Source organism: Notothenia rossii, assembly GCF_949606895.1.
Source record: "Notothenia rossii genome assembly, chromosome: 8".
In the NCBI taxonomy this organism is placed as follows: Eukaryota; Metazoa; Chordata; class Actinopteri; order Perciformes; family Nototheniidae; genus Notothenia; species Notothenia rossii.
In genome coordinates this window covers 35,646,614-35,674,303 of record NC_136906.1, presented here as the reverse complement: position 1 = coordinate 35,674,303, position 27,690 = coordinate 35,646,614, and the positions used below count along the sequence as shown (strand labels likewise).

The 27,690-nt window shown below is 41.9% G+C and overlaps 1 protein-coding gene across 11 annotated transcripts; it reads left to right on the top strand.

Moving 5' to 3' along the window:
- Positions 1 to 24,683, top strand: LOC307015781 (uncharacterized protein). Of its 11 annotated transcripts, none has more exons than XR_013801639.1 (8): positions 1 to 56; positions 775 to 1,195; positions 1,956 to 2,127; positions 15,916 to 16,431; positions 17,035 to 17,099; positions 17,487 to 22,505; positions 22,670 to 22,713; positions 23,997 to 24,122. XR_013801639.1 is itself a non-coding variant. In XM_079644611.1 (7 exons), the coding sequence occupies exons 2-7, from the start codon at positions 1,145 to 1,147 to the stop codon at positions 24,628 to 24,630; spliced, it is 1,101 nt and encodes a 366-aa protein (XP_079500737.1). In that variant the 5' UTR covers positions 1 to 56; positions 775 to 1,144; the 3' UTR covers positions 24,631 to 24,683. The 11 variants fall into 11 exon arrangements, 5 of the variants coding, with proteins under 5 accessions (XP_079500737.1, XP_079500740.1, XP_079500738.1 ...); XR_013801641.1 differs by having other exon boundaries at positions 22,640 to 22,713; XR_013801638.1 differs by having other exon boundaries at positions 17,487 to 20,568; positions 20,914 to 24,122.
- The last annotated feature ends 3,007 nt before the right edge of the window (positions 24,684 to 27,690 follow it).

Here is a 27,690-nt window from a genome sequence, read left to right as displayed (position 1 = left end):
GTGACGTTGCCCACGATCACATCACTTTAGTTCATTTCATCTCACAACGGACTACAGTAAGTATCTAAAATCAAGGGGAGTTTATTTCTTTAAAACACGAAATGATATTGCTTTTATTTATTCCACTGTAGCACAGTCTTTATAGCGTTTCATTCCTGGATATTGTGTTGAGTTTTGTAGTGTGTTTAGCTTTTACAATAGGCTACGCGCAAGCTAGCGGCCATGTTCAGCTAGCCTCCGGCTTTCCGGTCAAAGTTTGTAGCTGGGTAGCATTTATAGTTTATACAGCTAAATGACATTAGCTGTCCCCGGCACAGTTGGATAGTGGAGGTGCCTGCTAGAAAAATATGTTTCAATGCTTGTATTTGCCCATGTGTTGTAAAGACAGCTTTCAACACAGAGTTGTAATAGTGGAATCGGGGATGGAGTGGAAGAAAAATGTGGACCTGGAGTTTTTCCAGAAGATTTGACTGGCCAGTGGGGACATTGGGATTGTTACATTGTAGAATTAAAATATATAGTAGAAGATATAAGACAAATAAATGATACTAAATTATTATAGAGTAATGCACAGATTAATTATTATTGCACTCTCTTCATTTTGTGTATTGTTTGTATATTGTGTCTGTATTGTTTGTATGCCATGTCCCTCATAATATAACAATATGCACAGTATAAATTATACTAAATTATTATTGCAGAATAGAGTAATGCACAGATGTTACTGTTATTCTAAATAATCTTAATCATGTTTTTATTTTTCCTGTTTTACAGCTTATTTACAACTCTATCACCAACACACACATATCCACACACACACACACACATATAAAACCAACGGCACTTTTAAGAGCCACTCTCTCTCTCACTGTCTCTCTTTCTATCACTCTCTCACTTTTTCTTTCAATCACTCTCTCACCTTCTCTTTTTCAATCAATCTCTTTCACTTTCTCTTTTAATCACTCACTCTCTCACTCCTACAAATGGCTGGAGGGTCCCAAAAAAGACCTGCCCAAGCTGTAGGCAAAGTATTTACTGTGGTAATAAAATCTGCCCAGTATGTAACCATACACAGCCCAACCATTTGAGACTGAAAAAGAAAATAGAAAAATTCCAAAGCCAGCAGCAGCAGTGGTTGTCATCAATGACAAAAAACCGAATCAAGTCCCACGTTATTGATGACGCCGCCATTCTGGTATGTAGTTTACAGAATTATCTCATTCACCAAAAGTGTGAAAAGTAGTTTTATTACTTTGTCAGAGGATTATAAATTCAAATCCACAGTATTAATTTTATCATTAAAGGTAGGGTATGTAAGTTTGAGAAACCAGCTCGAGTGCGCTAGGATTTGAAAATACACAGCCGTAAAAAATCTGCCACTTCCTTACAGAGCTCCTCCTCCAACACACGAACGTGCACATGACCAATGAGGGCACGAGATAAGTTTGTGCACAGATGGAAGGCTGACAGGCACGTAGTCCGTCCAGTTATACAGCCGGGCCGGCTAAAATAATTGGTCGTGCTCTTTACAGTACTACGGCTTCCACAAATGAATTTTTTTTATGGATCTTTTGTCAAAACACTTCATATATTCATAGCTATCGGGATGTTAAGAGCATTCCATGGAATATAACAAAAAGTGTATCTCGAGCCGGTTTCTCAAACTTACATACCCTACCTTTAATGAGAATATAATTCATGATTAATGATTTTCAAACAGAATGAACTATTATGTGTAGGAAGTTTAGGAAATGTCTCATAAGTTAAAAATCCCAAATGTATTCAACAAAACATTATGAACAAATCATTGTTTTTATTATGATGCCAGGATATTAGTGTAGATGATATATTTTGATGCTAATTCAGGGCAAGCTTGCAGATAAATTCTAATGTAAACAACAGTTTTGTGTATTTATCTAATTGATCTCTCTACCTCTCAACAATTACTTTCCCAGCTGGAGAAGTTGCATGCCCTTGGCTTGAAGCCCCTGCTGCTGTTGGCGTATCCCCCTACCAAGAGGTTGGCATCTAAAACAAAGGTGTTGATGCCCACGCATGCCCAGCTGACCACATACGCCAAGACATGCCTCGAAAATGTGGAGGTCATCTACAATCTGATGGTTGCAGGTGAGATTGCATTTATTTAATAACCATCTGCACGAGTCACTCATGCATATATTGACTATCTGTTATACAATGTGTGGTGTTGCTTTGTCCTGTTTATTTCAAAGCAACAAAGAGAGTCATTTTAAAGAGCTGGGGTCTCATTTATAACTGTTATGTATGCACAAAACAGGCTTGAAAGAGGTCTATGCCACTTCCCATGCAAAAGTTGTAATCTATATATATGTTTTAATTCACAGAAGATTATGGTGACAGTAGGCTTGGGCGGTATGACGGTATTACGGTATACCAGGGTATTTCGAAATACCATCGGTATGATTTTCAATACCGTGACGTCACAGACTGTGCGCCAAATCATAGATGCGTTTCATTCTATTACACTGACACGGAGTTTTGACAGGGACGACATTGGTTGTAATGCACAGCACGCGCCAGCAGAGGGCAGGGGAGGGCAGTCCGTCTTTCCCGCTCTCAGAGCTCAGCACAGAGCTGAGCTGAGCAAGATGGCGGCAGCATTTGCCGGCCCCGAACTCGGACAACTAGTAAAAAAGAAAAATGCCTCTGCGCCTGTTTAGGACTATTTTGGGTTTACTCGTCGCCAGTGACTTCATCCAGCACAACGAGAGACGGAGGCACTTCTTTGGGAATGTTTAAGACGGGGTGAGTGAGTGTTGACATTTTTTAATCCTATCCAACTGGTTGATGGTTTTGTAGTCGAGGTCGGACGGTTTTAAAAACGAAAGCATTTACGTGCTAGACATTCACGCGAGTAATCCAATGAATCAAATGGAAATAAGGTTTTTAACACATGCACGGAATAATATTGCCAAACTAGTTGGTGAATATAGCAAACTTTATTCAATAAGTGTTAGAAATTAAAAACAATGTTTTAATGGGGAAATGTAGTTTAAACATGCCGTCAGTTTTAATGCTCTTTTATACTGAAAAAACAGAAATTCTTGTGCACAAGCAGTTAAGCTTTTATTCTGAAAATCCTTCATCTACGGTTAGCATTTAGCATGTGGCTAATATACGATTTCCTAAAGAGGTGAATTTAGTAGCGAAATGATATGGAGTAGTGCAAACCGAAGCCTACTGATTTAACACTACAACTATAGATGTCGAGATACTACCATGCTGAATATTAAATGAAGGTACAGTTTATTTGAATACATTATTGTTTACAGACGAGAGTAGCATGTGACAACATCCGGAATGACCGGAAACCAAACGAGCCGAGAAGTATCTTTTAGAGTATTGATTACAGCGTTTAGAATGTGTTAAATGAAAAGTGATGAAAGAGAATATGAGGAGAAAAGGCGTGTTGAGCATATATTGGATGTGAAAGGAGCCAATCCTCTGTTTAAATGCACGGACATTCGAGACGAGGCGAGCCGGCAGGCGGGGAGGAGCCAGCAGAGGATATATAACAGCACCGGAGGAGAGATCCAACTCTTGGCTTCCCTAACGAGGAGCGGATCACAGCCGTTTGTCTGACTGAACAATATCATGCTTGTGACCAACCCGCGCCTTTTTTAATTAAAGTACCCAATTGAACTTTCACAGAGACTCCATTTAGTCTCCTTTTAAAGCTTCTCTCCTGGACGGGAGAATAACGAATACAGTTTACATAAGTCAAGTATTTACTCCCGTTAAATGTTTATGTATGATGATATATTGTTAACTTAGCTCACTATGGAAACAACGTCGGACATCTACAAACGCGTCCTGTATCCGATCTCAAAATGTGCCATTTGCACAATGTGTCATGTATGCAGCCCTTGTTTTGCACTTGCGCGCACGTCGCGGCACTTTGCGAGCGTCTACCGGCTCGGGCTGCATTTTACACCGAACATATAATATACCGTTCGAAACATCTATTTGCCGCCGAACGCCACCTCACTCAAGTCGACCCAAGTCATACCGTCAGTGGCGGCTGGTGGAAAACATTTTTGGTGGGGCTGGCTGTTGATATAGTGAGTAAAAAAAATTTTGAGGGGAGAAATTACCCCTTAAATTGGGATTGATACCGTCATATACCGTATACCACGGTATGATGTCAGCAAGGTATGACGGTATGAAAAAAATGATACCGCCCATGCCTAGGTGACAGGGGAAATTGTCTATGCAGATGGTGAGGTGGTGAATTGAAGCCAGATTGTATAAATACATGTTATAAGCATCATTATAGATATAACCGCTCACATATTTAATTTCAGTTAATATCACACGTTTCTTAAAGATCCTACATTCAAACCATCAGTGTTATTTGTGCATATGCTTGTGAGCCATAAATAATTCCATAAGCATCTTTAGTGGTAATATTCATCCCGCTTTCGTCTCATTAGTATGCATAAAAAGTGACAGGTGCTGTGACAGGTCACACCTCTCCCTACTTATGCTAATGAGCTAAGTCCCGCCTCCCCTTTGATCGAGGTGTGAGATCTCAAGTAGGTGTGATATCCCAAGTAGGTGCGAGATCTGTCGATAGGAGGGGGGTGATGTGTATTCACAGGTGTGAAAAGCCCCTACTGTTGCGCCTTATGGTGTATAATAAAAAATGTTTCAATCACATTAGTATGCATACAAAGTGACAGGTGAGCCCGCCCCCAAGTGTGTGTGTGTGTGTGTGTATGTGTGTGTGTGTATGTGTGTGTGTGTGTATGTGTGTGTTTGTGTGTGTGTGGGGACCTTCACTGATGTCCTCATGTCTCTTAACACCCAAGGTCCTGCAGTCGGCTGAGGCTGTAAAATTATAGAAAAAGCAGGCAGGAGGGGGTTGAGAGGAGACTCTGGGGTGTCAATATATCCAGACCAAAATATGCGGATTCAGAGCTGATCAGAACACAGAAAGGCTGGGAAATTATTTTTAGTTTTTGTCTACTATCTACATGTTTGTAATGTGTATGTACATATTTTCAATGCAATCTCTCTCTGTTTCTGCTGATGTGTAAAATATAGAAAATAACGTTTTATATACTTACTCTCTTGTTAAAAGGCGATGAAGTTTGCAGCGTAAGCCAGCCATCAGTGTTCTAGTTTTTAAGGCTTTGCATACCTCAAAGTGTGTCTAAAAGTATCTTGGCAAGAGAAAAAAAAAAGAAATTCGCTTAGGCCATTAAAAAGAAACCGAATTGCTGCTAAGAAATAAGTTCAGAAAGCTCTGACTCCAGTGGAACACTGTTAGAGTCAAAAGTAACTCTCAATGTATTCAGACAGAGTATGCAGATTGGGGCTGATCAGAACAAAGGAGGAGATTGTGAAGTCCACCACATACGGACCACCTTTGGACAAAATGTCCTCTCCATTAAAGGCAGCTCATTGTGGAATAGCCCCCCAACTGAGATACGGGATTGTCCCACTCTCAATAGTTTTAAAGGTCAACTTAAAGAATGGTTGAGCAACAAACAGACGTGTAATCACCGCTAAATAAATGCACTTTAACACAGGGGTATCTCCTCTTGCACTTTTATGTAGCGCTTTTATCTTATCTTGCACTTTATATATCATAGCTGCTACATTGTACTGCCATGTGGTAAATGCTTGTATGCTGCTCATGCTCTTTCTGCATATCATGTATTTTATTTTTGCTGTATATATATAAATGTCATGTTCTTATATGCTGTATGTGACGGGACTATAGATGGAAATTAGCTCAAAGCTAAAATCCGGCTCATTTACACTTGTAAGCATTATTTTTGTTTTAAAGTGTTCATCAATATGCACTACGATAGCCCTAAAGAAAATTAAACATTAAAATATGTTATCGATGTCCCCATTCCCAGTTTGTTTTGGGAATAATTGCGATGTTTACTATGTTTTGGTAGCTCTTAACAAAACAGAATTTTTGTAAAAGACTGCGACTCTAAAAGGCAAGTTTGTGATTTTAACACTGTTTCGATGAAACAATACATTATACAATATTACGACTTTTTGCCATATTTTTAACACAATATACTTGTACCTTTTTTTTGTGGTTGTAGGGCTTCAAGATATTTTGCATGTCATGCATAAACACGGTGTCATCTTTTCCTTGAAACTGACGTGTTGCCTGTTTTACAAAACAAGTTATTTTTCTGCTTCTTCATCCTCTGAATTTTCCTCCCCCGTCCCTCTTCCTTCAGCCAGCACAACAAGAATCAAGGTGGATCTGTGAAATGAAACACCTCTTCCCAAAGCGTGACTTCCCTATTGAGAGCATGCGTCTTCGGCAGTAGGGTCTAAACCAATTGGCCAGATATACTAACATTCAAAACGTACGGTATGTTTGAAGACTAACCATTTATCCAGTTCAAGCTGTCTTTAAGATGTGACATTGCGCTATGACTATTTCCCGTAAAATGGTGACAAACTATTACTTATTCTTAAATTTGACCTCTTGCTGCTTGGTTGAAAATGAGAGAGGAAAAATAACTTTTAAAAAAAAGACTCAAACAGCGAGGGACATTATACTGGTGAAAAAAACTCTCAATTCTACAGATGACTCCCCCCACTCAACGCAATAAGTCCCTCCCTCCACTCAGCAAAGCATCTGAAACTAAGGACCCCACTAAGACGACAGTTTGAAAACTAGCTATGGATCTGAGAAAAACCAAGTCTCCCCCCGTGAGTTGCAGCCAGGAACAAACTCCTGGACTACCATCATCACCACCATTCTGGACACCCGAATCTTGCAGTACTACTGCTGCTTATTTTGCTCCTTGGGCCAAGACGTCTCTGTTTATGGACACAGTGATATCAGTGTTGGTTGATATTGTGGAGGGGGTGATACATCGGTACAGATAAGAAATATGCAATGGATGCCGAGTCATTCACCCCGGCCAGAGGCAACACGATTGTCTGAATGACATGCCCGATTTTTTCTTCAGAAACAATTACAACGCGTTAATGAAAAGACTCTGGCTCACCGACTTCATTACTGAGATCAACCAGACTCTTATTGATAAAGAAATTTTCACGGATGATTGGAGGATCCAAGGCGCTTCGGAGGCTTTTCTGCACAATCTCAAAAATTGCAGACGCCTCAAGGAGAGACTTGAAAAGATCCATGCCGAGTTGGATGGAGAAGAAGAAGATTAATAACCTGCGGTTGGTTGAAGCCAGGGATTTTTTCTTTTTCGATACATTGACTTTTTCTTTAAAGTAAAATAAAAATGGGGAACTACTATGCAAAACGCTCTGTATATATTGATCAGAATGTAGTCAATACCCTTTTAATATAAGTGTGGTGATGAGGACGATTGAAAACAGAGTGAATAGTGATCCCCGTGTAAACGGAATGGCTGAAGTTTGTAAACTAGAAGACATTTTGGATATCGTTCGTTCTGGCAGTACTATTCCTGCTCATTGGGAAACGATTGTAAACGAAACATTTAAAGTGGTCCTGTAATCTTTATTTTCCGAAACATTCTGTAACATTACCGAAGAAATGAAACAAACATCAAAAGTGTATCATGTGCTCTCATTGTATGCTCTGTTTTTAGATGTAATGCATCTTTGTGTCAAAAACAGCATACACATGAATATTTTGACTGAAGTGAAAAAACTCCATCATGATATTTCCAGTAATCTGGGGAATTCTAAGCTGGAGACGGTCCTGATGATGTTACAATCAGTATAACTATAGATTTTGTGTGTGAAAATTTTTAAATGTAAATAGGACATTTTTAAAAAAAAAAGTGTTTTTTACATTTTAAAAACTGTTGTCTTCACTATAGCAAGGGGAGCGTGTCTGATACATGTGTATTACAGTCCTTCACATGCACTGTTGTCTTCATTATAACAAGGGGAGGGTAACAGTGAAGATATATGATAAATGTGTATTGAAACGTGCGTATTATACCCCCACAGAAACACAGAAACATGGAAACACAGAAACACAGAAACACAGAAAACACTGAAACCACTGAAACACTGAAAAAACACAGAAACACTGAAACACCGACACACAGAAACACCGAAACACAGAGACACAGAACCACAGAGACACAGAAACACAGAAACACAAAAACACAAAAACACAGAAAACACAGAAACACAGAAACACAAAAACACAAAAACACTGAAACACCGACACACCGAGACACAGAACCACAGAAACACAGAAACACAAAAACACACAAAAACACAGAAAACACAGAAACACAGAAACACAAAAACACAGAAACACAAAAACACAAAAACACAAAAACACTGAAACACCGACACAACGAGACACAGAACCACAGAAACACAGAAACACAAAAACACAGAAACAAAGAAAACACAGAAACACAGAAACACAAAAACACAAAAACACAGACACACAGAAACACAGAAAACACAGACACACAGAAACACAGAAACATAGAAAACACAGAAACACAGAAACACAAAAACACAAAAACACAAAAACACTGAAACACCGACACACAGAAACACCGAAAACACTGAAATCACAAAAAACAGGCTTGTGTGCTAGTTTGGTTTTTGAATAAACACATCAGTATTTTAAAAAGTCGATGGGAGGCTGATACTATTTGATACTGTTTTTGTGTTTCTGTGTTTTTGTGTTTCTGTGTTTCTCTGTGTTTTTTTGTGTTTTTGTGTTTCTGTTCTGTGGTTCTGTGTCTCGGTTTGTCGGTGTTTCAGTGTTTTTGTGTTTCTGTGTTTTCTGTGTTTTTGTCTTTCTGTGTTTCTGTGTTTCTGTGTCTCCGTGGTTCTGTGTCTCTGTGTTTCTGTGTGTCGGTGTTTCAGTGCTTCTGTGTTTTTTCAGTTTTTCAGTGGTTTCAGTGTTTTCTGTGTTTCTGTGTTTCTGTGTTTCTGTGGGGGTATAATACGCACGTTTCAATACACACGTATCATACATCTTCACTGTTACCCTCCCCTTGTTATAATGAAGACAACAGTGCATGTGAAGAACTGTAATACACATGTATCAAACATGCTCCCCTTGCTATAATGAAGACAACAGTTTTTAAAATGTAAAAAACACTTTTAAAAAAAAAATGCCCTATTTACATTTAAAAATGTTCACACACAAAATCAATAGTTATACTGATTGTAACATCCCCAGGACCGTCTCCAGCTTAGAATTCCCCCGATTACTGGAAATATCATGATGGAGTTTTTTCACTTCAGTCAAAATATTCATTTGTATACTGTTTTTGACACAAAGATGCATTACATCTAAAAACAGAGCATACAATGAGAGCACATGATACACTTTTGATGTTTGTTTCATTTCTTCGGTAATGTTACAGAATGTTTCGGAAAATAAAGATTCCAGGACCACTTTAAATGTTTCGTTTACAATCGTTTCCCAATGACCAGGAATAGTACTGCCAGAACGAACGATATCCAAAATGTCTTCTAGTTTACAAACTTCAGCCATTCTGTTTACACGGGGATCACTACTCACTCTGTTTTCAATCGTCCTCATCACCACACTTATTAAAAGGGTATTGACTACATTCTGATCAATATATACAGAGCGTTTTGCATAGTAGTTCCCCATTTTTATTTTACTTGAAAGAAAAAGTCAATGTATCGAAAAAGAAAAAATCCCTGGCTTCAACCAACCGCAGGTTATTAATCTTCTTCTTCTCCATCCAACTCGGCATGGATCTTTTCAAGTCTCTCCTTGAGGCGTCTGCAATTTTTGAGATTGTGCAGAAAAGCCTCCGAAGCGCCTTGGATCCTCCAATCATCCGTGCACATTTCTTTATCAATAAGAGTCTGGTCCATCTCAGTGAAGTCGGTGAAGCCAGAGTCTTTTCATTAATGCGTTGTAATTGTTTCTGAAGAAAAAATCGGGCATGTCATTCAGACAATCGTGTTGCCTCTGGCCGGGGTGACTGACTCGGCATCCATTGCATATTTCTTCTCTGTACCGATGTATCACCCCCTCCACAATATCAACCAACACTGATTTCACTGTGTCCATAAACAGAGACGTCTTGGCCCAAGGAGCAAAAATAAGCAGCAGTAGTACTGCAAGATTTGGGTGTCCAGAATGGTGGTGATGATGGTAGTCCAGGAGTTTGTTCCTGGCTGCAACTCACGGGGGGAGACTTGGTTTTTCTCAGATCCATAGCTAGTTTTCAAACTGTCGTCTTAGTGGGGTCCTTCGTTTTAGATGCTTTGGTGAGTGGAGGGAGGGACTTATTGCGTTGAGTGGGGGGAGTCATCTGTAGAATTGAGAGTTTTTTTCACCAGTATAATGTCCCTCACTGTTTGAGTCTTTTTTTTTTAAAGTTATTTTTCCTCTCTCATTTTCAACCAAGCAGCAAGAGGTCAAATTTAAGAATAAGTAATAGTTTGTCACCATTTTACGGGAAATAGTCATATCGCAATGTCACATCTTAAAGACAGCTTGAACTGGATAAATGGTTAGTCTTCAAACATACCGTACGTTTTGAATGTTAGTATATCTGGCCAATTGGTTTAGACCCTACTGCCGAAGACGCATGCTCTCAATAGGGAAGTCACGCTTTGGGAAGAGGTGTTTCATTTGACAGATCCACCTTGATTCTTGTTGTGCTGGCTGAAGGAAGAGGGACGGGGTAGGAAAATTCAGAGGATGAAGAAGCAGAAAAATAACTTGTTTTGTAAAACGGGCAGCACGTCAGTTTCAAGGAAAAGATGACACCGTGTTTGTGCATGACATGCAAAATATCTTGAAGCCCTACAACCACAAAAAAAAAAAAGGTACAAGTATATTGTGTTAAAAATATGGCAAAAAGTCGTAATATTGTATAATGTATTGTTTCATCGAAACAGTGTTAAAATCACAAACTTGCCTTTTAGAGTCGCAGTCTTTTACAAAAATTCTGTTTTGTTAAGAGCTACCAAAACATAGTAAACATCGCAAGTATTCCCTAAACAAACTGGGAATGGGGACATCGATAACATATTTTAATGTTTAATTTTCTTCAGGGCCACCGTAGTGCACATTGATGAACACTTTAAAACAAAAATAATGCTTACAAGTGTAAATGAGCCGGATTTTAGCTTTGAGCTAATTTCCATCTATAGTCCCGTCACATACAGCATATAAGAACATGACATTTATATATATACAGCAAAAATAAAATACATGATATGCAGAAAGAGCATGAGCAGCATACAATCATTTACCACATGGCAGTACAATGTAGCAGCTATGATATATAAAGTGCAAGATAAGATAAAAAGCGCTACATAAAGTGCAAGAGGAGATACCCCTGTGTTAAAGTGCATTTATTTAGCGGTGATTACACGTCTGTTTGTTGCTCAACCATTCTTTAAGTTGACCTTTAAAACTATTGAGAGTGGGACAATCCTGTATCTCAGTTGGGGGGCTATTCCACAATGAGCTGCCTTTAATGGAGAGGACATTTTGTCCAAAGGTGGTCCGTCTGTGGTGGACTTCACAGTCTCCTCTAGTTTCTGACCTAGTGCTGGGTCAAGTGTGTTTTCTGTGGAGGAATTCCCCCAAGGGGAGGGGGGCCAGCACATGTAAATATTATTTTTTTAAAAACACATACTTTTAAAAGACATAGAATTGTCAAAAACTCAAGAAATTGTGATTTTCAAGGATGGTACAGTGGTGGTATGACTGTGGCTTTCTGTCAAACACCTGGATAGCTCTCTTGAACAGCTGTTCTATGGGTTTCAGGTGTGTGGCACAAGCAAACGACCAGTTTGTAAAACAGTATTCAATGTGGGATAGAATCATACAGTGGAGGTATGACTTTGCAGCATTGACAGTTAAGAAAGGGTCTAATTTGTTTAAAATGTTGCAAGTTGAATTTAATGGTATTGGATACTTTCTGGATATGTTTCTTAAAAAGTCAAGTGCGAGTCCAATATGAGACTCCCTGTTCAAGATACTTGAACTGGGAGACTAGTTCTATTTCTGCTCCATTTAAAAATACATTGGATCCTTCGATTTTGATTGATCGTTTACTGAACATCGTCGTTTGCATCAACATGCATACTGTTTTTGTTGTACTCATACTGTCAATATGCAGATTGTGTTATATAGCTTTATATAGAATGTTTTTTCTTCCTCTTTGCTTAATTTGCATCCACAATCCTTTGGCAGTAGGTGTTTCCATAGTCCTTGCGGTTTTCCAATTGTTCAACTAATTGGGAGCTACTGTAAGCTATTTGTATTTGCATTTTAGCACATTACTTCCTGCAGTGATTCAGAAAGTATTGTGTTTGGGCTTTTTATTGTGAAAGGGAGAACACTACTCAGAGCCAGACATAATTTCATAGAGAAAGCGAGTCTTATAGGGAGCCAATTAAAATGCTAATGTCGTCTTTATTTTACATCCTTTACAAATTTGTGCAATCAACTACTTCATTATGATAAGTTGTCTACAGCCACTTTAAATGCAATCAAATGTATATTTCTAACTGCTTACAACTTAAAAAATCTTTACGTACAAATGACTGTATATTGAATGTATTTCTGTACCCACTGTTGAACAGGACCCAAACCTTTGAGAGATGAAAAGGACACATCTGCTTTAATCAACTGCCAAGTAGTCAAGTCTGCATTTGTGTCTGTTCATTTGTAAAATGTTGAATTTGGTTTCTTTTTAATGGCCTAGGCGGATTTTGGCTTTTTTTCTCTTGCCAAGATACTTTTAGACACACTTTGAGGTATGCAAAACCTTAAAACTAGAACACTGATGGCTGGCTTACACTGCAAACTTCATCACCTTTTCACAAGAGAGTAAGTATATAAAACATTATTTTGTATATTTTACACATCAGCAGAAACACAGAGAGAGATGGCAGGAAGGGGAGAGACAGTCTCCCCCCACCTTTACAGACACTGTGTTTTAGAGAGAACCCCTCCCCCCTCTGTCTAGTGATAAGATGGCAGGAAGGGGCAGTGCCACACACACACACACACACACACACACACACACACACACACACACACACACACACACACACACACACACACACACACACACACACGCCAAAAGGCCTGACAGCCATAGGAAGAGGTAAGGGTGACAGTAAGGGAGTGTGTGACTAACTTTTGACTAGGAAGGTGCTTTCTTTGTTCTGATCGGCCCCAATCTGCATACTCTGTCTGAATACATTGAGAGTTACTTTTGACTCTAACAGTGTTCCACTGGAGCATAGCTTTCTGAACTTATTTCTTAGTAGCAATTCGGTTTCTTTTTAATGGCCTAGGCGGAAACAATTTTTTTTTCTCTTGCCAAGATACTTTTAGACACACTTTGAGGTATGCAAAGCCTTAAAAACTAGAACACTGATGGCTGGCTTACGCTGCAAACTTCATCGCCTTTTAACAAGAGAGTAAGTATATAAAACGTTATTTTCTATATTTTACACATCAGCAGAAACAGAGAGAGATGGCATTGAAAATATGTACATACACATTACAAACATGTAGATAGTAGACAAAAACTAAAAAGAATTTCCAAGCCTTTCTGTGTTCTGATCAGCTCTGAATCCGCATATTTTGGTCTGGATATATTGACACCCCAGAGTCTCCTCTCAACCCCCTCCTACCTGCTTTTACAGCCTCAGCCGACTGCAGGACCTTGGGTGTTAAGAGACATGAGTCTTCATCTCCATGTGAAGACATCCGTGACTGATACACACACACACACACACACACACACACACACACACACACACACACACACACACACACACACACACACACACACACACACACACACACACACACACACACACACACACACACACACACACACACACACACACACACACACACACACACACACACACACACACACACACACACACACACACACACACACACACCTCCTTGGGAGGACATCAGTGAAGGTCCCCACACACACAAACACACACATACACACACACACACTCACACACACACACTTGGGGGTGGGCCCACCTGTCACTTTTTATGCATACTAATGTGATTGAAATATTTTTTATTATACACCATAAGGCGCAACAGTGGGGGCTTTTCACACCTGTGAATACACATCACCCCCCTCCTATCGACGGATCTCACACCTACTTGGGATATCACACCTACTTGAGATCTCACACCTCGATCAAAGGGGAGGCGGGACTTAGCTCATTAGCATAAGTAGGGAGAGGTGTGACCTGTCACAGCACCTGTCACTTTTTATGCATACTAATGAGACGAAAGCGGGATGAATATTACTACTATCTTTCAATTGTAAAAGAAGTAAATCAAATTCCACTTAATATTTCATCAGCACTGTCTCGCCATCACATTCCCCACCATCGGAGCGCAGAGGAGATGGTTGAAACAGGATAGTACTGACACTCGTGGTCAGTTGTGGAGCGCATCACAGCTGATGAAAAAAATCCAAGATAACATGAAATAGCAATAAAAAATAGCAGAACAGATGCAAGTACCAGACTGTGTCTCCAATGCGTTCTGTGGTGCACAAAGAGCGCACTGAAGACACTCTGGCCCCCACACACGTCTTCTCAAGTGACCTCACCCAGCACATCTTTCCCACCTACACATATGGATAGCAAAGTCTAGAAATAAAGCCATTGACAGCTCTCGCACAGTCTCACATATGAGCCCTAATTATATTGCAGGCCAAAACTTAAATAAATACATTTTGTTCACTTATCAAACTTCCATTTTCCAATGATAACCCAGTGTGGGGAATACCATTGACTTTTGCAAATATTGAAGCGATCAGTTGGATTGCTGTAAACATTCATATGCACAGCTACAGCGTAGTTGTTGCCAATGACAATCTTAACTCCCAGGCTCCTCCAACCATGCAGCATACAAACAGTACAAGAAGAAATAAAATAGTACAAGAAGAAACTAGTTCAACAACGTAGGTACAAAACTAACATGCAGGAATAAGTCAAATATATACATCTAAAATAGAATAAGATGAAACAGAAAGTAAAATGAAATACTAATATGGGGAGTAGGGATGTGCATCTCCATCACTGAGGCCGATGCGATGCGCATCTCGATACGTTGCCAACGATACGATACATTAACGATACATTTGAAACACCAGGCGATGCGATACGATACGATTCACCCCTGTTGCGATACAGTTCGATACGATTTGATTCAACATTATGCGATACGGGGCGATACGATGCGATTCTACACAATGCAAAATAATGATACTTCAATATGGTACGACAGAGGATTTTCTTTTTATTCCTCATATTAAGTAAATAATACATTAACAAAAAAGTGCTTTACATATTTGGTTCTCTCTACTAGCACTGCACATCCCATCATGCTGTTTATTTTTTACCTTTTTGACCTTAAAAAACTCTGCAGAGTACAATTCTATAACACCTCACAGTTAAACAATTTAAGGATGCATTGCCCATGATTAACAATGTGCAGATAACAGCTACCATAGTGCAATGCCCATACAGCTGCCAGCCTCATGTGCTTTACACTCATAGGCTAACTCACCAGTGAGCAGAAAGCAGTGGTTTCTATAGGAACAATAAAGAATACAAATAACCTTTCACAAAAAGCTCTATCATAACTGCTTACAGTAAGGAAGACATTTAAATTATTATTGACCGTCACAGGCTGCTGTAAACTAAACACCACTCTCTCTGACAGAACACCTCACTGAGTGATTTAACTCATGTCTAACTTTCAGGTTTCTCTTTTCAGCCGCAGCCATCTCGCCTCTTTATGTGCGTCGCTAAATTCCTGATGTGGATATGTATAAATATATATGAACAGATAACTAACCAATGCAACATTTTGATAATATACATAATAAATAAATACATATATTGGCTTTTAAACAGATTTGTCCTGCAAACCCTTTGTAGGTTGGACAACACTCAACCCAGATCAAGAAGAGACCCCTGACACACCAACACCACCCCAAGACCCACCCAACCCAACCGATAGCTATATCTTACATTTGGTGCCATGTGATCAGCAACCAGGGGAAACAGCAGACCCACCACCACACCAGGCTCCCATCACCCACCCACCACCAAACCAGGCTCCCATCACCCACCCACCATCACACCGGGCTCCCATCACCCACCCACCACCACACCAGGCTCCCATCTCCCACCCACCATCACACCAGGCGCCCATTACCCACCCACCATCACACCAGGCTGCCATCACCCACCCACCATCACACCAGGCTCCCATCACCCACCCACCACCACACCAGGCTCCCATCCCCCACCCACCATCACACCAGGCTCCCATCACCGACCCACCATCACACCAGGCTCCCATCACCCACCCACCACCACACCAGGCTCCCATCACCCACCCACCATCACACCAGGCTCCCATGAAAGGTATGTTTAGTTTGTATTCTACTCATTTAGATGCCACATAAGCATCAGTAAGTTAATGTTGCGATTTTTGTAGACGTTCCAAACATTGATTTATTAAAGGCCGGACTCATATTTGCCTTCAAATGTTATGCATGGATGCTATATTAATGTTTAGCACACATGCACATTTTGGAGTTAAAACAAAGACACAACAGAGTAACCTGTATGTATGTTGTCTGATAAGCTGAAGTCACATTCATTAAAACCTTTCTATACTTTATAATTGAATGGAAAGCTTGCACATCCTTGCTTAATGTAATATAGTGCTACAGAGCCAGTGTAATGAATATAAGACTAAAACATATCCACTCAGTAGCAAGCAATGTAAGATGTAATCTGTCCATTAGCAGACACAGCAACATCCCAAAGGAATGGCAGAGAAGCTAAGATTTTGAATAAAAGCATGTGTAGACTCTGAAACTTCTGTGATTTCTCAGTAAGAAACACTAAATGTGCTTATGTCACACAGTGGAAATGTTTGTGCATTCTGAGTTGAGCCCTATACAAAACGTACTTTACCTGTTCTGCACATTTGTGCAAATAATGTATTCCATACAATTACAGATTGCTCTCACAAGCAACTCGAGGTGTTCCCTGTCCGCGAAATACTAAGGACAAGGAACCGAAAGGTAGGATAATGATTACCTGGATGACAGTGTTTGCTGTTGGATAACTTTTCTGAATGTGTATAGCAATTACTTTATCTTACCTTGAATGAATGCTGTTGTCCAATTCACAATATTAAGCTATGTTACGATCTCTGAGAGGACCCAAACGCAGGACACGGCAGAGTGTTCAAAAAGGGTTTATTAGTGAACAAAAGGTGCGGGAAGGATAATCCGGCAGGAGTGGCGAGGAAGTGGAGGCTGGTGACGACAACACGGCGGTCAGAGAATGATCCTGGAGCACAGGAAGAAAACACGTTAGCGTCAGAACATCCAGAAATAAGGTAGCTGATAATGCTGAGTAGCCTGGAGGTTTACCACTGTGGTTTAACAACGATCTGGCGCCGACAGGTTGTGGAGCCTCTGCTGATATGCCGTTGTAGATGGCTGATGAGAATCAGGTGTGAGGGTGAACAGCTGATTGCAGCAGGTGAGCCGGGAGCCAGAGTGACAGCCACCACGCCCACACAACAGGCAAAGGGAAAACATCCCCAAGGAGGCGGCTGGAAATGGACAGCCACCACAGTAGCCCCCCCCTTAAGGGACGCCTCCAGGCGGCCTACCTGGTCCACCAGGTCTACCAGCGTTATCCCGGTGGAAGTCCCGTACCAGGGACGCATCGTCGATGTTTCACCGGGGAACCCAAGACCTCTCCTCCAGGCCATAGCCCTCCCAATCCACGAGATATTGGAATCCCCTTCCACGGCGACGAACGTCCAACAATCGCCTGACGGTGTAGGTTGGGTGACCATCGATGATGCGGGGGGGTGGGGGAAGAGTCACTGGAGGAGACAAGGGGCTGCTGGCAACAGGTTTTAGCAGAGAAACATGAAAAGTAGGGTGAACCTTCATGTGTGGGGGAAGCTTGAGCTTGACTGCAGATGGGTTAACAACAGAGTCGATGATGAAGGGGCCGACATAACGTGGCGTGAGTTTTTTAGACTCTGTCTTGAGTGGGAGGTCTTTGGAGGAAAGCCAAACACTCTGACCTGGTAAGTAGTTGGGGGCCGGGGTCCTGTGACGGTCTGCGATGAGGCGGTTGCGGGCAGCGGAACGGAGCAGGGCGGCTCGGGTGTCCTTCCACACCTTACGACAGCGTCGAAGGTGGGTCTGAATGGAAGGAACAGCAACTTCCTCTTCCTGTGCTGGAAACAGGGGTGGTTGAAAACTCATGGCACAATGAAAAGGTGAAATACCTGTGGCTGCATTTGACAGGGAGTTGTGGGCATATTCGATCCATGGCAGATGTGGGCACCATGAAGAGGGGTTCCTGAAAGCCACACAGCGGAGAGCCGCTCCCAAGTCCTGGTTGGCCCGTTCCGTTTGCTCGTTTGTTTGAGGATGATAACCCGACGACAGGCTCACCGATGCTCCCAGAGCCCGACAGAAGACTTTCCAAACGTGGGAAATGAACTGGGGACCCCGGTCAGAAACGATGTTGGTGGGGATTCCATGTAGTCGAACAACGTGGTTGACCAGAAGATCTGCAGTCTCTCGGGCTGTGGGAAGCTTGGGGAGAGCAACAAAGTTTACCATCTTGGAAAATCTGTCCACAATAGTTAGGATGATGGTATTACCTTGTGAGAGTGGAAGTCCAGTAACAAAATCCAAGGCCACATGCGACCAAGGGCGACTAGGTACTGGCAGCGGGCGAAGCAGACCAGAGGGAGGTTGGTGGGAGGACTTGGCGCGGGCACATACTGTACAGGCAGCAACAAAGACCCTGGTGTCTTGAGCCATGGAAGGCCACCAGAACCGCTGTCTGAGGATAAACAGTGTGCGATGGACACCAGGATGACACGAGAGACGGGAGGCGTTTGCCCACTGCAGGACCTTGGAGCGGACAGAGATAGGCACAAAGAGATTATTAGCTGGGCAGTTACCTGGGTTAGGCTGCGCCCGCTGAGCCTCCTTAACAAGTGACTCAATCTCCCAAGTAACAGCCGCTACCACGCAGGAGGTAGGCAGGATGGTGTCTGGACCGGCAGCTGGTTCTTCGGAAGCAAACTGGCGAGAGAGAGCGTCCGGCTTGAGGTTCCGTGACCCTGGGCGGTAGGTAAGGGTGAATGAGAAGCGACCGAAATACAGAGCCCATCGAGCCTGACGGGAGTTAAGGCGCTTGGCAGTTTGGATGTAAGCCAAGTTTTTGTGGTCTGTCCATACAATAAAAGGGAGCTCAGCTCCCTCCAGCCAGTGTCTCCACTCCTCTAGGGCAAGTTTGACAGCCAGCAGCTCTCTGTTACCCACGTCATAGTTTTTCTCAGCTGGAGTGAGGCGGCGGGAGAAAAATGCACAAGGGTGTAATTTTTGGTCTCTTTCCGAGCGCTGGGAAAGAACTGCGCCTACCCCGGTGTTGGAGGCATCAACCTCCACAACGAACTGGCGAGAGGAATCAGGGTGGATGAGCACAGGGGCAGTGGTGAAGAGTCTCTTTAGCTCCGAGAAGGCTGCATCGCACTCTGGGGTCCAAGAAAAGCCAGTTGTAGGGGAAGTGAGTCTGGTTAAAGGGCCCGTCACTCTGCTGTAGTCTCTGATGAAGCGCCGATAGAAATTGGCGAAACCAAGAAACTGTTGAAGCTGTTTCACTGAGGTTGGTTTTGGCCACCCTGCCACTGCTTGGATCTTCTCAGGGTCGGCCCAGTCTTTCCTCCCTCAACGATGTAGCCCAGGAATGAGACTGTGTTGACATGGAATGCGCATTTCTCCGCCTTCACAAAGAGTCTGTTTTCCAGGAGTCTCTGCAGCACCTGCCTGACATGGATAATGTGTTCCTCCTGGTTACAAGAGAATATAAGGATGTCATCCAAGTAGACGAAAACTGATCGGTTGAGGAGGTCACGGAGCACATCGTTAACCATCGACTGGAAAACTGCTGGGGCATTCATCAGTCCAAAAGGCATTACCAGATACTCGAAGTGACCGAGTGGTGTGTTAAAGGCCGTCTTCCACTCGTCCCCTTCTCGGATTCTGACGAGGTGGTAGGCATTGCGGAGATCCAGTTTGGAAAAAATTGTGGCTTCCTGGAGGGGTTCAAAGGCAGAGTTGATGAGGGGTAATGGATATCTGTTTTTTACAGTGATGGTATTAAGACCCCTGTAATCAATGCAGGGCCGCAGTGAGCGGTCCTTCTTGGACACGAAGAAAAAACCAGCTCCGACCGGGGAGGAGGATGGGCGGATGACACCGGCAGCCAGGGAGTCATGGATGTAACTCTCCATGGATTTCCTCTCAGGGCGAGACAGGTTGAACAGACGGGAGGAAGGCAGAGGGGCCCCGGGAAGAAGGTCAATGGGACAGTCGTAGGGTCGATGAGGGGGAAGAGAAAGAGCTCGCTGTTTACTGAACACTTCTCCCAGGTCATGATATTCAGTGGGGACAGATGACATGTCAGGCGGCTCGATCTTGGGTGGTGGAGTGGCGGTCTCTGCAGGCGGTAGGGCAGACTGCAGGCATGAGGATAGACAAAAACAACTCCAACTAAGGATTTTGCCAGTTCCCCAATTAATCTGGGGGTTGTGTGTTCTTAACCAGGGATGGCCCAACACTATGGGGGCATGAGGTGAGGAAATTAGGTGAAACTGAATAACCTCACGATGGTTTCCAGACAGAATGAGGTTTACTGGCAAGGTGCGGTGAGTGACTTGGGCCAGGAATTTACCATTAAGAGCATTAGCATTAAGAGGTGAATCTAACACTTCGGAGGGAATTCCTGCCTGAACTGCAATATTAATGTCCAAAAAATTCTCGTCCGCCCCCGAGTCCACTAAAGCGAGCAGAGGTAGGAACTGTTGGTTGCAGCAAAGCACGGCTTCTAGCTGCGTTCTGGGTCGGGGGTTGAGAGAGGAGGAAGGGCTCGCCAGAATCCCCACACCTACTGACGAGCCTGACCTTTTGGCAGATTAGGACAGGAGGAAACGAGATGGCTGGTTTGGCTGCAATAAACACATTCCCCAGCCTGGATCCTTCTAGCACGCTCAGATGGTGAGAGGCGGGCCCTTCCCACTTGCATGGGCTCGTCTTCTGGGGGTGAGGCCGTGTAAGGAATCGGGAAGGATCTGGAGATTGGGGCAGTGGCAGTCCCAATTTGGGGATCAGGTGAGGAGTAGCTGGGATTGGGGTGACGGCTATTCCTATCCCTACGTCTCTCTCTGAGGCGATCATCAATCTTGATAGCTGTGGCAATTAAATTATCCAAGCTAACTGGATCATCCCTAGCAGCTAGCTCGTCTTTAATTGCTTCGTTCAGCCCCTGAAGAAAAATATCCTGCAATGACTCGTTATTCCAGCCTGAGTCTGCAGCAACTGTTCTAAACTCAACTGAAAATTCGGCTACACTACGGGAGCCCTGCCGGAGAGAAAGAAGGCGCCTGGAAGCGTCCCTCCCTCGTACCGGGTGATCAAAAACTTTTTTCATTTCGGAAATGAAAGTATCAAATGATAAGCAAATGTGTGGCTGGCTCTCCCTAACAGCTGTAGCCCAATCTAAAGCACTCCCCTTCAACAGACTCATTACGTATGCTACCCTAGCCCCATCTGTATGATAAGTACTGGGCTGCTGCTCAAAAACTAACGTACACTGGAACAAAAAGGCTCTACAAATCCCCAAATTTCCAGCGTATCGCTCCGGTGTGGGAATGACGGCCTCTCGTAGCTGATAGAGAGGTGCGGCAGGAGCGGGAGGAGGGGCTGCCGGCTGTGCAGCGGGCTGCGGAGGAGAATACTGTGTGGTGAGCAGTTCTACTTGCGTGCCGATCCTTTGCACGTTAGCGGAGAGGTTCCGGAGAGTCTCCACTACCTCACGGAGAACCACAGCGTGATGCCCCACGAGAGCGCCTTGACTGGCCAGGGCTTGGCTGAGTTCGTCCGCAGTCTTGGACTGGTGGCCTGTGTCCGCTGGGTCCATGCTGGCCAGATCGTTCTGTTACGATCTCTGAGAGGACCCAAACGTAGGACACGGCAGAGTGTTCAAAAAGGGTTTATTAGTGAACAAAAGGTGCGGGAAGGATAATCCGGCAGGAGTGGCGAGGAAGTGGAGGCTGGTGACGACAACACGGCGGTCAGAGAATGATCCTGGAGCACAGGAAGAAAACACGTTAGCGTCAGAACATCCAGAAATAAGGTAGCTGATAATGCTGAGTAGCCTGGAGGTTTACCACTGTGGTTTAACAACGATCTGGCGCCGACAGGTTGTGGAGCCTCTGCTGATATGCCGTTGTAGATGGCTGATGAGAATCAGGTGTGAGGGTGAACAGCTGATTGCAGCAGGTGAGCCGGGAGCCAGAGTGACAGCCACCACGCCCACACAACAGGCAAAGGGAAAACATCCCCAAGGAGGCGGCTGGAAATGGACAGCCAACACAAGCTATTTGTGTAAATATCCTGTAAATCCCTCTAGTCTGTCAGATGTCTTTTTTCATGACTATTTTTTTAAATATATGCAAACTATTTGAACAATACATATATTATAAGTACTTGTGAAAGTACAACGTTCAAATAACATACAGATGTACAATGTCTTTGTCTGCCTGCCACAGAGGGTGACGGAGCACCTTTACCAGTGGGAGCCCTGCACCATTTGGTATGTTAATTTGCTTTTGTACAATTAAATCTATGTGTGCTGTTAACATTTGTGGTAATTGTTGGCACGCCATTATCTTAGGTGGCATTTGTTAAAGAAAAATGCAAAAAGTTCTGCTGTCTGTAACACCAGCTATACACAAGTTCATTAATCTACAGATAGTGCAAATTAACAACAGTGACAATCAAGTGGTGAAACCGTAAACTACAACAAAGGGTAATATATCAGTACCCTATTATTGGGCAGATCAAATTGTAAAGTAACAAACGCATCATGATATCATTTCCCCAAGGGGATCTATAGACTGTTTGTTATCTATCAAATGCTATTTGATCCCTTATCTTGGAATACAATGTGCCTGTTGGAGTAGTTATTATTCACTTGAAATGTTCTGCTGTAAGGCTCTAGGGATGCAATGATTTTACATTTTGATGTTATGATAATAGTCTGAGGAAATATCACCTTTGTCAGGGTTTTACAATTATTACACTAAGGATGGATGAATGTGTTCTTATAATTCGAGGTTTTATAGGATCTTTCCACAACATTTTTGGCATTTTCAGCTGCTGTGCCTATTTACCTTTATTAACCCGATTAACCAGTTTTCCATATTTGTCAATGAGCAACAGTTGCTGTAAGGAACCTTAACGGACCATAATGTAGTAGTTTAGAGAGTGAGAACAAAAACACTCGGTGTAGCTGAACTGTTAAAAGTTACACTGGTTAAAGGTGGGGTATGTAAGTTTGAGAAACCGGCTCGAGATACACTTTTTGTTATATTCCATGGAATGCTCTTAACATCCCGATAGCAATGAATATCTTAAGTGCTTTGACAAAAAATCCATACAAAAATATCATCTGTGGAAGCCGTAGTACTGTAAAAAGCACGACCAATCATCTGAGCCGGCCCGGCTAAAATAACTGGATGGCCTACCTGCCTGTCAGCCTTCCATCTGTGCACAAACTTATCTCGTGCCCTCATTGGTCATGTGCGCGTTCGTGTGTGTTGGAGGAGGGGCTCTGTAAGGAAGTGGCAGATTTTGTCCTGCTGTGTGTTTTCAAATCCTAGCGCACTCGAGCCGGTTTCTCAAACTTACATACCCTACCTTTAATCGCTGCATCCATACACTGGAATACCAAATACTTCATACAACACTGCACTTGTCTTCAAACGTTTATAAAACAGTATAAAAATGTTACAGTAGCCTAATGAAAATCGATTGAATGTGTATTACTGCTCACTAATTCTTCTTCACCCTCCCTTTATTTTATTTTTTTGTCAGTGGTATGTCCTGGCCTCCATCCTGGCAAGCAGCCTGATTCCCACCCCATGCAAATCCCAATGCAATTCAAATAAAAATGATTTGGTGTTTGTATGTAATTAAAGTGCAACAGTTTAACAACTGCAACAGACTTACATTTTATTTTACTTGAAGGATCCCTGTATGCATTGTTTTATGGCCACTGGCAATTAATTTCACAGGTGAATTGCATATTGATGTAAAATGAAGCTCAGCGCAAGTTCTTTCAGGAAGATTGGGTATATATATATATATATATATATATATATATATATATATATACATTCACTCCGCAGCTGCATATAATCAGCTCATCACAGTTGTCCTCTTTAACATATTACATTTCACCTCATTCTCCAGCAGCCAATCACCGTGCTACAGCCAAACTTTAAAGTGGCAGTCAGCTGTTATTTCAGGTGTTCATGCTGCCGCCCGCCTCCTCCCCATCCACCTCCTTTCATCACATCCAGTGCCAGGAGAGCTTATCCAAAGACCTCATCACACCTCCTCTTCATCCCATCTCCTCATCAAATCCAGATCTTCAGCATCATCACCAGTGTCTAGACCCCAGGGGGTTCCCTATACAGTATGCTCACGGCTGCATTTCCCCCTTTAGATATACCATTTCAGGATCGGGGTCTAATCGCCAAAGACTTAACATTTATCGTACGGCATGTGTCAATAAATGTTCTTTAAACAAAATGAAGTCTCTCCTGATTGAAATACACAGAAGCAGCCCACAAGGGGTCCTTGAGATGATAGTACATTATTGAAAACATTAATAACAGAATGCTTAATGCACAAAACATCAAGAAATAAGTAGCCAATGCTTCAATCCTTTGAGAATACACTGTTTGTATTTAATTTAATAATAGATTACATTTATAAAGCGCTTTTCCTGGTGCTCAAAGCGCTTATAAGCAAGTAAAACAAAATAACAACAAAAGTAGAAAGTGCTAAGCTAGGTGGAAAAAAGGCAAGGGGTTAGTTGATTAGGAGTTGAAGGCAAGAGTGAAAAGGTGAGTTTTGAGGGAATGTGTGTAATCGGATCTATGGGAGTACGGCTGTTTCCGCACGGACATTTTAGTCAGCCGGACTCCCTGTTTCCTGTGAAATCCGGAAAAGTTTTTTAAAAATAAAAGAATACTTTATTCCGAGTTTGCTTGCTTTTCTCTTTGGAGGTCATGACATAACGGCATTATAATACACGGTTCGGCTGCATTAAATATTACACATCTGCCGTAGTTCTGTATTTATAGAGCCCTGATGAGAAGGCTTCTGGACAAACAGGAAGAACTGCCCCCAAAACTGAAAACGTGACGTGAATCATAAATATGTCAGCAATTAAACAACATCTTAGATTTCTTTTCACACAATACGTCTCCTTTCAGTCTCAATACTAATTCGGCTGACTTTTATATTTGATCCAATTGGTAGATAGGCTGTATTTACACCACAGCTAATAGAAAGCAAGCCTAGTGGTTGAAGCACGTTATTGAATTTTAATATTTTTATTATTAGATATCAATAGGAGAGACAGACAGACAAACTAATAAGTGAGAATGTGTTGGTTTGTTCCAATCAGAGGCACATTTAGCAAATATGGCAGTAGCCATCGATCATCTTAAGATAAGATATACTTTATTGATCCCAAGTTGGACATTTTTTCGTTACAGCAGCATGTGTAACAGTTGTAAATATGTAGTGGTGTTTATTTGTAAATCATTTAGTATAATCACACAAATTCTGTGTTTTATATTTAATAATTCTGTGTTCTTTATTTATTGAATGTTCAATACCTGACAGTATAAGACATATGTATAATATCAGTTAAAATAAGTGCTTAAACATAGCCTACAGTAGTTAACATTGCAGGAAAGCAATATATCATTACTTTGTCAGGCTTAGATATTAATAGGAGACACAGACAGACAAACTAATGGTCTAAAGGCCTCTTTTGAATAAGAAAAAAGCTATCTAATATACTACTATCATATATCAAAAGAATCAAAGGAACAGTTCAGCGCCCCACAACTTCATTGCAAACAGTTACAACCTTGACTTTACATCAGAAAGAACAAACATTAAAGAAGTGACTAACTGCATCAATTAGGGTTAAACGTTTATTCAGCTAAAACATATACATCGCTGCAGTTATTATCCAGTGGAAAGCCCTTACCTACTGGCCTAGTTGAATGAAAGTGGTTACTTTTTTTACTTTTTTGTGGCAGACAAAGCTATGATAGTAGGAACCTGCGACCCAAGTTTTTCATCTCCGACCTTTTTCATCTCTGACCTTGTTAAACATTGAACTTTCAATAAATGAGGAACAGAGAATTATTAAATATAAAACACAGAATTTGTGTGATTATACTAAATTATTTACAAATAAACACCACCGCATATTTACAACTGTTACACATGCTGCTGTAACGAATATTTTTCCAACTTGGGATCAATAAAGTATATCTTATCTTAAGATGATCGATGGCTACTGCCATATTTGCTAAATGTGCCTCCGAACCTTGACAAGTACATGTTTAAGGCTTATCAATTAACAACAGGAGGGGTCACAGACATAAGACCAGCTGTTAACTAAAGCTCTTCTGAACTTAGCTGTCATGTGGGTATATATTAATGATGCCCATTATGGACACAAGCAATTTTCACCCATGTATTAATTATATGTTTTAAATTGGAGTGTTTCCTATCCCCTAAACCTCCAGGGATGTACACAGTTTAATACTGGCAACTTCTAATTATGGGAAATACGAAAACGTCTTATAAAACTACAATTCCCAGTAGAGACGTGCCATAGAACATGTTGCATAACATACAATAGCCAGCATGTGTAGTTCTGGGGACGGGGTGGGGGAGGGGGGGGTGGACCCGTCCGAGTCCAGTTTTGGATAGTCTGCCGTGGTTCCATCCCATTTCAAAGTGCTGTTTGACACTCGGCGGAGCCGGCGTAACCCTCGGCGCATTCCAACATCCAATCACAGTTTGGGGACTAATCACGGGGGTTGTCAAACATAGCGGAGAGAATACTTACTTCCGGGTGTAAAATTCTCTAAAGCAACTTATATGAGCTGCTCCGACCCTCGGTCCTGACGGACTCCAAAAGTCCGACATTATACAATCAAACAAATAAATAAACACAAGGATAATTGTGTCTTATTGTTGAGTAAATAACACTGTGTGGTTTAGAAAATAATACAAAATTAGAAGTACGAGTTGGGAGTGAGAATGTGTTGGTATTTACCCTGCATTATGCACATGTTACTAATAAAGGATTATGTTATTTAATGAACTCTATTTACAATGTTGTTCATAATCAACGAATGACAAAATGCAGTGACAAGAAAACAACCATTGTATAGCAATTGTTTGAGTAATAAGAGGCAGTTAAATATAAAGGCAAGGCAATTTATTTTCATACACATCATCAAGTCAAAGCGCTTTAAATAAACGGAAGTACAAAATATAAACACATTTTCACATTACTTAGACCCTCCAGAAAAACGCGGGCAAAAATCCTTGATTATGCGGGCTAAAATCCTTGATTATTGTTGGAGATTGAGGATGTTTAAAACCAACCTCGTCTCCGCGTGTCGTTTGGTAAACTGGGTAAATTCGTAAAAAGGAAGGGATTAAGAAACACCAGAATGCAAGTTAA

Bases quoted from the DNA above. Each gene is read 5' to 3' on its own strand.
- LOC307015781 (XM_079644610.1), top strand. From the start codon at position 1,145: ATGACAAAAAACCGAATCAAGTCCCACGTTATTGATGACGCCGCCATT. The intron at 1,196-1,955 runs GTATGTAGTTTA...TTACTTTCCCAG, and splicing joins TTGATGACGCCGCCATTCTG to CTGGAGAAGTTGCATGCCCT. The intron at 17,100-17,486 runs GTAGGATAATGA...TGGCGCCGACAG, and splicing joins TAAGGACAAGGAACCGAAAG to GTTGTGGAGCCTCTGCTGAT.